The 13,116-nt window shown below is 29.3% G+C and overlaps 4 protein-coding genes across 11 annotated transcripts; 2 read left to right on the forward strand and 2 right to left on the reverse strand.

Moving 5' to 3' along the window:
* Positions 1 to 19: 19 nt before the first annotated feature.
* Positions 20 to 6,876, forward strand: LOC136776041 (decapping and exoribonuclease protein-like). 4 transcript variants are annotated; one of them, XR_010823020.1, is made up of 8 exons: positions 20 to 773; positions 842 to 1,003; positions 1,071 to 1,294; positions 1,396 to 1,751; positions 1,821 to 5,093; positions 5,171 to 5,394; positions 6,147 to 6,502; positions 6,568 to 6,876. XR_010823020.1 is itself a non-coding variant. In XM_066731358.1 (4 exons), the coding sequence occupies exons 1-4, from the start codon at positions 4,777 to 4,779 to the stop codon at positions 6,585 to 6,587; spliced, it is 921 nt and encodes a 306-aa protein (XP_066587455.1). In that variant the 5' UTR covers positions 2,073 to 4,776; the 3' UTR covers positions 6,588 to 6,876. The 4 variants fall into 4 exon arrangements, 2 of the variants coding, with proteins under 2 accessions (XP_066587455.1, XP_066587454.1); XR_010823019.1 differs by having other exon boundaries at positions 20 to 1,003; XM_066731358.1 differs by lacking the exons at positions 20 to 773; positions 842 to 1,003; positions 1,071 to 1,294; positions 1,396 to 1,751 and having other exon boundaries at positions 2,073 to 5,093; positions 6,147 to 6,506.
* Positions 6,877 to 7,507: 631 nt separating this feature from the next.
* Positions 7,508 to 8,931, forward strand: LOC136776191 (decapping and exoribonuclease protein-like). The gene is made up of 4 exons (XM_066731571.1): positions 7,508 to 7,815; positions 7,902 to 8,125; positions 8,290 to 8,639; positions 8,704 to 8,931. Exons 1-4 carry the CDS (start codon positions 7,508 to 7,510, stop codon positions 8,929 to 8,931), a joined length of 1,110 nt encoding a protein of 369 aa, XP_066587668.1.
* Pdrg1 (Pdrg1 prefoldin-like subunit) lies at positions 8,932 to 9,453 on the reverse strand (the record flags this gene model as incomplete). Its single annotated transcript, XM_066731573.1, has 2 exons — positions 8,932 to 9,147; positions 9,219 to 9,453. Coding segments are annotated over 2 exons (405 nt in total), but the record flags the coding sequence as incomplete, so codon positions are not given.
* Positions 9,309 to 13,033, reverse strand: LOC136776042 (G patch domain and ankyrin repeat-containing protein 1 homolog). 5 transcript variants are annotated; one of them, XM_066731362.1, is made up of 6 exons: positions 12,831 to 13,033; positions 12,675 to 12,726; positions 11,700 to 11,742; positions 11,494 to 11,568; positions 9,531 to 10,747; positions 9,309 to 9,447 (listed from the first exon to the last, which is right to left on the reverse strand). In XM_066731362.1, exon 5 carries the CDS (start codon positions 10,700 to 10,702, stop codon positions 9,620 to 9,622), a length of 1,083 nt encoding a protein of 360 aa, XP_066587459.1. In that variant the 5' UTR covers positions 10,703 to 10,747; positions 11,494 to 11,568; positions 11,700 to 11,742; positions 12,675 to 12,726; positions 12,831 to 13,033; the 3' UTR covers positions 9,309 to 9,447; positions 9,531 to 9,619. The 5 variants fall into 5 exon arrangements, with proteins under 5 accessions (XP_066587459.1, XP_066587458.1, XP_066587456.1 ...); XM_066731361.1 differs by having other exon boundaries at positions 10,956 to 11,568; XM_066731359.1 differs by having other exon boundaries at positions 9,531 to 11,568.
* Between the last annotated feature and the right edge of the window lie 83 nt (positions 13,034 to 13,116).

Genomic DNA, 13,116 nt, shown 5'->3' on the forward strand with positions numbered 1-13,116 from the left:
TAGCGGATAGCGTGGCATAGCGCCTAGCGGAGCTGGGCGGAGCCACTATAGCCGTAGTGTTGGGTGTTTGCATGGTGTTTGTGTATTCAGCCCAGACGGCCCAGACACAGTTGCGGAATTGTTGAGAAATTCTTTTTAAACTTTTACTTCTATTGGATAAAATTGTAGGATCTAAAAGTACTAGCCAATAACATACATCGCTCCCTCAAAAGTTGTCTGAGCTAAATGCCCTCGTTGGATAATGTAGATTGTTGCATCCCCGTTATATCTACTCTTTTTACACTCTTTGGATCGAATTTATAAACCAAACTTAAGCTCGAATCTCAGTAATTGAAGGTTAAAGTGAGACAATTGATCTTAGCTAAGACCGTACTAAGATTAAGTTTCGTTTATAAATTTAAGCCTTTACTCTTTAGCCTATTGCAGCCTGTTGCATTGCTTGCACTTTCTGCATATTTTATTTAAGTTATATATACTTCGTTTGAGATAGTAGGTTTGTTTTTTTGTCTTGTGCACTGCTGCACTAGTTCAATGAGTTAGAGTGAGAAAACAATATGTTTGTCTTATTTCAACTAATTGCACCAGTTCAATAGTACAGCGGAAAAAAACAGACTTAGTAACACGAACAAATCTGTTGATATCAAGAAATAGTGCATATTTTCCGAGATCTACGAAAAATTTAATTTTTTATCTAAAGCGTCATTATGTCTAAACATTCACAAAAAATAAATTCAAATACAGGAGAATGCCCTAAAGTTACCAACATTCAATTGGTAGGTTATTTCAGCATAGCTTCTGAAAATAATGAACGAATTTATAAACCTGATTGTTCAATGTTGAGATATTTCAAACCGCCTCAGAACTATAACCATTTAAAGTTTGATTTAAACACAACATTGCATGAAGATAAAATGACTAATAAAGAAGAAAAGCTTACTTTTATGTTGAAATGGATTAAACAAAATTTTCCAAATATATTTACAAAAGATATTAATAGACACTGGTAAGTATTACACGTGCATTATAAAATCATTAGACTTTTACTAGTAATTTTTTTTAATTTTATACAGGAAGAAGCCTGACTTTATAAGTTTTAGAGGCACATTTAACAAAATTTTATGCTCACCATATGAGGACTTTAATGGATGGATAATTTGCGCTTGTAAATTTCAAGGTATTATATATCTTTCATTATTTAAAACGGATGAAGAAAAACAGAAGATTGAAAGCAGATCTGAAACTGTAGAAAATTTTTTAAAATGGGGATTTAAATTTGAACAATATGTATTTTCAGGTATTTATCCATATGTAACAATTTTTTAATATATTTAACTTTTTTAATTATCAAATTGTAAGTGCAGAAAAACTATATGCTATGGTTAATTCTTTCTTTAGATTCTCCTGATTGTGAGCCAGATTTTACAAAGCCTGTATCCAATACAGATGAGTTTTGCTGTATTTTTAAAAGTCAATTTGGAAAATTTAAATTGCTTTATGGGGCAGAAATAGATGGTGTTATTTCAGATAAAAAAATTGATAATATACTAAAACAAAATGTAGAATTTGTTGAAGTGAAAACTAATGGGGATAAAAATGATCATACATTACAAAATTGTTTAAGAAATAAAAATAAATATGTAAAGTGGTGGGGACAATCCTATCTCGTGAATATTCCACATATAGTTTGTGGTTTTAGGAATAATAAAGGTATAATAACATCCATGATGAATCTTCACTTGTCAACTTTGGAGGTATATAATTTTGGTAAAAATTTAGTATTAATAAATGTAATAAAAATTATATTTTTCTTTTATTTATAGAAATTTGTACGAAAAATTGATAAATGTCATAGATTTGCACTGCAAACGCTAACATTCATTTATGACAGTGTTGTAAAAAACTATGATGAATGTATATATAAATTTTCATATGATTTACACCATAAAGATATAATTTCCATGGAAGAATTAAGTCCAGATGATCAAAACTATGCATTTTTGACTAGCGATTTTATAAAAGAAGCAGTAAATTTTAAAAAGACTAATAATGAGTTATTTGATTAAATTATGATTACATTCACTAAATTGGTCTTTTTTAATTATAAATATTGCTCTGTGAACCAAATGATTTTAGCATTAATATAAATCTTGCTTTTTTAAATTTTACAATACATTTTTAAGTTTCTTCTACTAAGTGCCTTTTATACATACAAAATGTTAGAATTCTATGTATATACATTAAGGATATTAATTTGTTTCAATACTAATACGTATGTTTTAAGGGGCCTTCTTTGGCAAAGAAGGCTTGTTTACTAAGTGGTTTATACTTGCTATAACATAGAATTTCTATAGCAATAAACGGAATAAACCAATGACAATAAACAGACCAAAAACAATGAAACTTCATACTATTCTAGCACCCTAATAAAAAAGGTAACATTTCTACTACTTTTAGTTTTAAATTATTGCATTTCAATTTACGACTGGTTACTGGAAGCTGGACTTGCTAGTTTTGATAGCTTTATTAAGTCATGGAAAGAACATTTACAACATTTTTTCTTAGCTACTGTGTAATAATAAAAGCAGGTTGTAAGAACAGTTACAATGAAGATGATAAAAGGTGGAAATACTGCTTTTTTCTTAACGGGAATCCGTATACCGACATTACAGGGCAAAAACTATTTCGCATGCAGCGTCGTCATTTGTTGGCGGATTGTAAAGTTATTTTGGTTTTTGGAAATGCCAGAAGATTATCTACTGAAGTGTACGTTGGGCAAATTAACAAAAAATGAAAAAAAAGTTTTGTTTAAATAAATATATTAGCATTATTGAGAAACAACAATTAAATCGCAAAATTCCCCAACGTACTTCACTAGATAATGTTCTTACGTTTCCAAAAAGTCGACAAAAATGCAAATCCGTCAAGAAATGACGATGCTGCATGCGAAATAAATAATAGAAGAATTTCGAGCTCGGGAAGTCGCCAACACGAAATTCTTCCATTATTTATTCCAAATGCAGCATCGTCATTTCTTGACGGATTTGCATTTTTGTCGACTTTTTGGAAACGTAAGAACATTATCTAGTGAAGTACGTTGGGGGATTTTGCGATTTAATTGTTGTTTCTCAATAATGTTAATATATTTATTTAAACAAAAATTTTTTTCATTTTTTGTTAATTTGCCCAACGTACACTTCAGTAGATAATCTTCTGGCATTTCCAAAAACCTATAATAACTTTACAATCCGCCAACAAATGACGACGCTGCATGCGAAGCAGTTTTTGCCCTGTAATGTCGGTATACGGATTCCCGTTAAGATGGGATTATTTTATCTCTAGAGAAAATTAGTAACTTTTATGTTTTTCATAAAATAATTTTAAAATTATCAGTGATGCATTATTTATATTTTTAAGATGAAAATAAATCATAATAAGACTTTATTGGGCTAATTATTTTTTATGTCATAAAGCATAAATGGTAGAAATAAATATAATAAATTCGTGTTTGGGCTCATTCTCATTTTTAAAATGCTTATAATATATTAATAAGAATATAAAAATATTGTTCGATTATAAATATATAAGTTAGGGTCAGAGTGATTTTGATTTTGCTCCGTTTACTGTCATCATCTGATTGGGTTTATTAACATGAGCTCGTCGCTAGTCTAAAGCCTCCTGGAAGGGATTGTATACTCGCGCGGAATAAGGGCCTTAAAATATTTGTTTCTTTTTTCTGAAATCAGACAATTTTCCTAAATATGTATTGTAGGAAATTGATTTGTGCGTGATTCGACTGTAATGTGATATGTAAATTTAGCTAGGAAAATACTAAGTAAAGCTAAAAAAAACACATTATCTTTATAGTGTATAATATCAATAATCCTTATTACATTTATTTATGTCAATCTATAATCTTTAACCCATAATAGCCTCCAACACTTGCCAAAATGGCGAAATTATCCTTATTTGTAATAGAACAATATGTACAATTTTCGAAATGTAACTGTAGTAATTACGCTTTTTTTTCCTAAAAATAGTTAAAGTCATGATTTGACATTTATACAGGGTTAGCCAGATAAAACGCCTGAGACCATGTACATAAAATGCTGTTAAACTTTGTAATTATTAGAGATAGCAATTTTTGCTATTTTTGAAGTGTCTTTTGATTTCCGTTCAAAAAGGCCTTATTACAAAAATTGCTATCTCTTATAATTATGAAGTTAAACAGCATTTTATGTCCATAGCCTGAGGCGGTTTATCTGGCTAACCCTATATAAAGAATTAAGCGTATGTTCTAAAGGTGTGATTTATATCTAAAAAATAAAATCTACTATTATTAAATATATTTGTGTATGTATAACTTGTATAAAAGTTACCAGAAAATGATAATATAATTATATTTTAAAGGGTTTAAAGCGCTTTTTTTTCATATTTACCTAAGTTTTAAAATGTGCCTGTAAATAATATTAAAATCATACTTACGAGACACAACTTAAAAATAAATACACAGCTAATATTTAAATAATTAAAAAATATCAAGTTAATTATACATAAATCCGTATCATCTGTAATTAATATTTCATCTTATCATAGATAGTCGATAGTTGATATTCTTTGTATAGTATATATGATTCATAATAAACAGATAAAATCCCTTCTCTTCTTGCACGATTGTAAATATTACACTATCAATTTAATTTTCACTGACAGTTCGCTCAGTCGTTGGTAGAAAAGGATTTTGTGAAGACATATTGTTGTGCCTTTGAGTATTTAATAATGTCAACCAAGTCTTGCATGAAAATCAATTCAAAATTTGGTCCATGTCCTGATATTACTGATATCAAAGTAGTGGGCTATTATAGCATAGTAGAGGAAGAGTACAGGGCACCCCAAAGAGATAAAAAGTTAATTGTAAAATCCGATTGTTCAAAGTTGAGATTTTATAAGCATCCAAAAGGTATTATAAATTATAATTTAAACATAACAACAACAAGAGATGAGGTAAGAGAAAAGACTGAAGCTCTAAATTTTCTGTTTAAATGGATATCTGAAAATATGTCAGTTATACAAGAAAAAGATTCGAATGGACATTGGTATTTATTTAAATACTTTGCCAAATATCAAATCAATTCTTTTTTTCATTTAATTTTAATTAGTTTTTATACCATAGGATTAAGCCACATTTTGTAAGCATCAAAGGTGCCATTGGCACATTACTATGCACACCATCTGAAAAATATAATGGATGGATTATTTGTGCTGTTAAACTCCAAGGTATTATATACCTCTCAGTATATAAAACAGATAAAGAAATCCAGAAATTGTCAAAACAAATCAATTACAAGAGTAAATATACAAAATGGGGTTTTAAGTTTGAGCAATATGTATTATCAGGTACTTATAATATATAATAAATAAATTTTCAGAAAAATACATTTAACTTTTCTTTTCGAGTTTTTCGAATTGCAGAATAAAATATATAGGGTGTTAGAAAATTTCCAGATCCCTAAAACAATTAAGGAGCGAAGTTTGTTTGAAGTAATCTGTTGAATAAATATTTTAAGATTTTTATACAATTTTTACATACCACGTGGTGATTTTAAATTGACTTTGGTTGAAGTACTAAAAAGCGTATGACACACATCTTAAGTTTTTTTTTAATCATACATCGTTATTATATGTACTATTATAGCGAATCTCGAGAGCTTTCGAGGATTCCTTATGAATGGACCATTCAATTCAAGTGTCTATGATATATTTGGGTTCGAAATTAGAGGTAGATAAACGAATGCATATGTTTATATTTGTATCAGTTACACCATTACTTCAGAAAAATCCAAATTTATGTACACAATTTCTAATCTAAATATTCCACAAGCATCTGGATTGATTAGTAGATTTATGTGATTTAAGAAGTACTCCCGAGATCAACTACAATAACAAATAATACAATAAAAACTCAAGACATCTTTCATTCGTTCTTTAGTATTCATGCAAAGTTAACGCAATATTAGAATGTAGTATAATTTGATAAGTTTCCAAAAATATATATTCGACAGATTTGTTAAAAAATGCTTCGCTCTTTAGTTAATTTAGAGACCAGGGACTTTTCTAACACCCTGTATATTAAACTATTTTTTTTATAGATTCTCCTGATAGCGAACCAAACCCTGCGCAGCCTGTGGATAATTTAGAAGAGTTTTGTTGTGTATTCAGAACTCAATTTGACAAATTTACATTGCTTTATAGGGCTGAAATAGATAGTGTTAAATTACATAATAAAGCTGATGATTTGCTCAAACAAACGGCAGAATTTGTAGAAGTCAAAACTAATGGGGAGAGATACGATTATGCCTTCGAACATAAATTAAGGGATAATCATAAGTATATTAAGTGGTGGGCGCAATCCTACTTAGCAAATACACAGACTATAGTTTGCGGTTTTAGAAACTCTGCTGGTATCGTCAAATTCATAAAAAGCTTTAAATTGTCAAAAATAGAAGTAGGTATGATCTTTGCCTCTTCAATCTTTAATGAAATCATTAAAAATTACATTTTTATTTACAGAAAAACATAGCATGCAGTGATAAATGCAAAAGATCTGCATTACAAATACTAACATACATTCATGATAATGTTGTAAAAAACTATGATGAATGCATTTACAAATTTTCATTTGACGTTGATCAACAAGATACTATTTTCATGGAAGAATTAAGTCCATCTAACGAGAAATACAATTTTTTACCCAAAGATTTCATAGAAAAAGCAATGACCTTTCAAACTAATAATACAGCTTAATAGACTTAAAAAAAGCATTTTGAAAATGTTACAAATATCCTATTTTTATACGAATAAAAACTGTTGAGTATTATATATGCAAAGTGAAATATTTTATCAGTGAATATACACCCTAATGAGAATTATTAGAATGCATAACAAGCACAGCATTGGAACGTAGATGTTGGGATAAAGCCATAATATCACGTACAGCAAGGCTGTAACGAAACTCCAAGTAAAATAAAATTTGAGAAAAATAAACAATCGCGCGTTCAAAGAAGCCCTCGTTAGTTCTTGCATTAATTTAAGATCGATTACAAAATTGATTTATCAATGCCAACATTTTCTAAGTACTTTATCTTACATTATTTTTCTCTATCATTAACAATAGTTAAGATATTTTAAATAGCCATAATCATAGGGACACCCTTTATATATAAGCTTTTAAATTCTATATACAATATAATGCATTACGTGTCAATGTAACTTAATCCTGTAACCAATTTTATAAGTTAATAATACTAACAATTTTATCGTATCTTCGACATCCGATACTATATAGCCTTAGAAATAAACAGTAGCCTTGGCTTATCAAACTTTTCTTGTATGGAAAGAATATAGAATTTTGTATAGAGAGCATTCATACTTTTAACGTCGATTCGTTCAGTCGAAGCTATGAATAAAGAATTTTATTTAATCTGATATTTTTTGTGAATTTTTATCAATCATGTCTATTAAAAAGATTGACTTAAACGACCATTTCTATCCAGATCTTAGTGACCTTCAAATAGTGGACTACTACAGTGTCAAGGAAGAATTAGGGATAGATAATAACTCTAAGAAGAAAATAATTAAGCGCGATTGCTCGGCATTAAAATACTACAAAGAACCTGGTAGTTTTATAAACTTTGACCTGAATGTAACGATAGACCAAGATAATGTTAATAAAAAAAAGGAAGCACTAAATGATTTATTTGAGTGGATAACGGACAATTTTTCGCGTGTGCAAAAAAGAGATGAAATAAGTGGAGCATGGTTATTATTTTAATTTCTTATGAGTAATATTAAAAAGGAATTGTATTTCTTTAGTAAATAAATTTGTTCTGCATTTTGTGTCGTAGGATTAAGCCAACTTTCATAAGTGTAAAAGGCACTATAAATGCAATATTCTCGTCACCTATTGCATTCCACGAGGGATGGACGATATGCGCTATTAAATTTTTAGATATTATATATCTGTGTATATATATGCCTGATAAAGACAAATACAGGCCAACACCAATTGCAAACAAATTAAAAAAGTGTTTAATTTGGGATTTCAAATTCGAGCAATATTTATTATCAGGTATTTGTTTTTAAATTTATTTAATTTATCCATTTTTAATTGCACGGTAGCACCTTGATGGTAAGTAAAGAAAATAATATAAAAAAATCCGTAAAAGCCGGATTTCATACATTTGTATACCGCATACTCGAAAATTTTCAAAAACATTTAACTTCTTTTCACAGATTCCCCTTATACTGAACCAGATCCTACAAAGCCTTTACAAACTACAGACAAGTTTTATTGCGTATTTAAAAGTCAATTTGGTAGATTTAATTTGCTTTATATGGCAGATCTATATGGTGTCATGTCTGACACCAAAGTTGAAACTGTAGAAAAAAATACCGAATTCGTATTAATAAGAACAAGTAATGAATTTTATTGCTCTCCTAATAATAAAAAGGGCTTTCATAAAAAGTACAGTATCTTCTGGATACAAAGCTATTTATCAAACATCCAAAATATAGTTTATGGATTACGAAACGAAAACGGAATTGTTCAATCCATTAAAAAATTAAAATTAGGGGAAATCGAGGTAAGTAAATTTCGTTTTTTTTAATATTTGTTTAAGATAATAACAATTGTGCTATTATTTATAGGACATAATTGGCAATAGTGAACAATATAAAAAAGCGGCAATACAAACATTGACATTCATTTATGAAAGTGTTGTCAAAAACTATGATGAATGTATATATAAATTTTCATTGGATAAAAATGAAAATACCACCATACATATGGAAGAGTTAAGTCCATCTAACGAACAATACAATTTTTTGCCCATAGGTTATATAGAAAAAGCAATAAACTTCGAAAACAAATATTAATACACTTTAATAGATATAAGTTTTTATTGAATAATTAAGACACATTTTAAAGACTTTGGCCTAAGTTTTTTTTAATTGCAAACATCTCTTTATGGGACATTGGTTGGAGCATTAAGCCAGGAACTGGATTAATAAGCTCTAAATCCCGCAACTCATTTACTTTTAATTTTAAGTTGCTTTGTATTTTATTAATTTCAATATCACATTCTTTTTGATCTAAAAATTTAATAATATAATATTTAATATAAGGTGATTTTGAATAAAATGAACTTTTAACAAAGACTAACCTTTTACTAGCAACTCTTCAGCTTTCTTGGATGGCATTTTGATTAATAATGGACCAATGGTTATCCAGCTTTTGTCAGATTTTGATTTTTGCAAAGCTCTCATCCCCATACGGTCATCATTCCTCTTCTTATCAAGAGCAACAATTTCTTGTCTGTCTGTGAGAATCTCATTTGCCTTTGATTCCACTTGTTCCAAGTGCTTTAACATTTTTTGTATATCACCCATGGCCTGTAACAGAAAGAAAAAGAGTAATCATAAATAAAAGTACATTGATACAAAAGAAGTGGCAAATGTGCAAATGCTAAACTTACTTATTTAAAAAAAGTAGCTAGTAATTTTAAAAGTTTTCACAATCCATTTGCAAAGGTTTTTAGGAAAAAAAAGAATAAATGGAAATGCTTTAAGACAAAGCTATTCTTATAGCTCTGTCCTTCTGAGCTTCAAAACTTAAAAGTTTTTCTCTATCCTTCTTACGTAATGATTTTTGTTTGTTTGTAGGGTTTACATTTATAAAATTTGTATTCATTAACTTAGCATCTTTTTCTTTCGAATGCCCAATTCCTTTACGATCTATTTTCATAGTTGCTTTAATCGGATATTTCATTCCTTTGCCAGATGGCCCTAAACCAGTTTCTTCGTCCCAACCAGTATTTAGAAGCATTTGGTATCCCTTGTTTTGTTTTGAAATTGTATACATAACACTTTTTAATTTAGGCTTTGAATTAAATATATGCAATGTAGAGGACTCATGAGCTTTCAACTTTGTTTCATAAAAAGTAGTTTTACAAATTTCGCAATAAAATTCTGAAATTTCATCTTTCTCCTTTAAAACAATTTTATTTTCTTGAACTACATTAGTCTTTAAGATATCTAATTGGTGTTCTTGTTGCTCTACTTTTTGCTGCTCAGGCTTCTCTGGAATGGGACCAGGACAAGAGACATGCCTGCTTTTTAATAATGCCACTATATTAAAATGGTTCTTTTTTAATGCTAAACGTGCAGCAGTTAAACCAGACTTTTCCTTTGCTATTATATTAGCTCCTAATGATAGTAAATATTTAACAATTTCTATTTGTCCACAATATGCAGCTGACATCAAAGGTGTCCATCCAAAGTCATCGCACAGGTTAACATTTTCTGGTTTTACATAAGTTTGCAGAAACTTTAAGTCACATTGTTCCACAGCTTTCAATATTGCATTTGCACAAACAATTTGTCCACTATTTATCAATGTTTGATGTTTCTTTGTTTGTTTATTAAGTATGTGACCACTAGAGATGGAGTGGTTTTTAACTGAATTATTAAATGCTACATTTTGCTTTCTTTTTTCAATAGAACTTAACGGGTACTCTTGTTTAACAATGTTTTCGTATGCTAACTTAGCTTCATCCCCTTGGAATTTGAGCATATGCATACTTTGTTTTGATGCTTCATCTTCAATACATTCAGATTCACGAACAAAAATTTTCCATGGAAGCTCCATGAGCAACGATTAATACCATGAACCACCTTCTAGACTAACCAACTACTGTAAGAATGAATGAACTTGGCATTTACTGTTATCTTCAATAAAATAAAAGTCTTTTTTAATTAAGTAATAAATCCATGGTGATTTACAGTATTATGGTAGGTATTCTTGTATTAAAAAGAGCAATTTTTCATCAAAATTATATGAAAAGTATGTAGCACTATGTACTCAGTGGAAAATATATAAGTATTGAATATTGATTATTTACCTTCCCTTGCATACTCTTTTTCTCTCTCTGTTATACTTTGCCACTTCGAATAAAAACACAAATTCAACAAACTTAAAAAAAAATTTATAATGTTGCAAAAATACTTGTTTGCTTTAGCTACACTTGCCTAAATCTATTAGTCCACATAAAAAACGTAAAAAACTACTAACTTGAAAAATGAACAATGTATTAAATTTTTAGCTTTATTATTATGATCTATGTTGATAAACGAAAGTACTAAAATTAATTAAAAACTTTGCAGTTACAATTGTTGTATGCGGTAAAAAAAAGTTTAGTGTACCAAGACTGAAGGACGAATAAGACAAGATTGAAAATTGGAACTATTGGGAATTTGCGAGGTCAAACGTTTACACATGGTCACACACACGAGATTGCACGATAAGACACCTTTGACTTTTAGGAAAAATAGCGTGGGCGATTGGTAATCGTGCATTAGCTCTTTTTATTTGACAATTTCATCCTTTAATAACTTTAAATCCATACTGCCCATACATAAACTGATATAAATAGTACATACGCATGATTGATACGTGATGATTACGATTTACGTGTGGCTGAACCAGGTTGAAGTGAAGACGATATGATGCTCTGTCTGTAATGGTAAATAATATCCTCATTGCGCATGCGCGCTATCTATACAGAAATACATATGTAAGGTAGTAGAGGTGTACGAGGTGTAGTAGTGGGTAATGTAGTTGTAGTACTCAAGATAAGTGTGCTTACTTATTTTTATTTCTGTATTGATGGTAAGTCAGGAATCTTGTAGCTAAAAAAATAATTTTTATTTAATAAATTATATATAAATAATTTATTATACCCAGCTTTAAATGCTTTTATTATTCCATAGTTATATTTATGCATTCTTAGCAATTAAAGGAGAATTGTACTTGGAATAAAGAGAGGGGAATGACTGATGCAGTAGAAGAACCTAATAAATATCAGACTCGCGTGGCAAGTAGTAAAAGTATACAAATGGTATAACATAAAGCTAAAAATATTGCTTATAAAAAATTCATACAACTTGTCTGGTCGTACGCGCGTGGAATTTATTACATTCGGTGAAAAAATTTGAAAATTTTATGAAAGTCATTTAAAAATCCGTGGGATATAAGTGTAATCAAGCAACATTAGTTAGAAAAATTGCCTCATATACAGTATGCTCCATTTTAATTGTGTTGCCTAATCATTTTGAAAAGAAATGGATTTTTGGGGAAAATGCTTCAAGCAAAAGTTTAAAGGCTCAAAGTGGTGCAGACTGATGTATGTATATACCGGCATTGAAAATTAGATCTTATGTGTCCTTATGGAGAATATGGGAAGGTCACCTTGAACTTTTTAAATGGAATGGTGTATTTTTAATTGTATTTTCTTATAACATATATTTTAAGAGAGCTTTTCAAATAACTATATTCATTTATGATTTCATCGAATTATTCCCTAATATATTTCGCTTCAAAAATATAAGTAGATAAGCGACTATGCACATGTATAATATGCAATAAATACTATATCATTATATGTCAAAAATTCAAATGTAACCTTTACGTATCCTTGATGAAGGCCTACAAGGTCAAATGTTTAAGACTAATAGATAGATTAATTTCAACTTCATAACTTTTGTTTAAATATTTTTCTTAAAATCTCTGTGATTTCGAAATGAATAGATGAAAAACTTAAAACTAAACATATTTTACTTACCGAAATAGTGTAAAATTCTACTTCATTTTGCCACAAGACAGCGAAATTTGACCTGTTATTATTATAATTAAAATAAATAATATGCATTTGTGTGTGTGTGTGTGTGTGTGAAACTCCTATCTTCTTTTAATATATTTTTTTTGTTATTTGTTTTACCTGATATAAAAAAAAATTTTTTAATTAGCGTAAGAAGCTATCCAAATGCGGAAATTTGATTTTTGCTCAAGTTCTTTTTCTAGAGTTGTCGAAGGTTGAACAACTTTGTCTTATCTACTCCTACTAGTTTTTCCACCCGTAAATGGAATAAAGACTGAATCCTTAGAGGAAGAGCAGGTGTTCCTGGCAAACGTGCGAAATCGATGTAGGCAGGTTACTGGATATGAAGCGTAGGTGTTCAGGAATTATGAATATTGCCAGAGAATTCCGAGCAGTGTGATTGGCC

The sequence above is a fragment of the Prorops nasuta genome, unplaced genomic scaffold (genome assembly GCF_024137725.1).
Source record: "Prorops nasuta isolate Cenicafe-Biocafe unplaced genomic scaffold, Cenicafe_Pnas_1.2 PNAS00009, whole genome shotgun sequence".
NCBI lineage: Eukaryota > Metazoa > Arthropoda > Insecta > Hymenoptera > Bethylidae > Prorops > Prorops nasuta.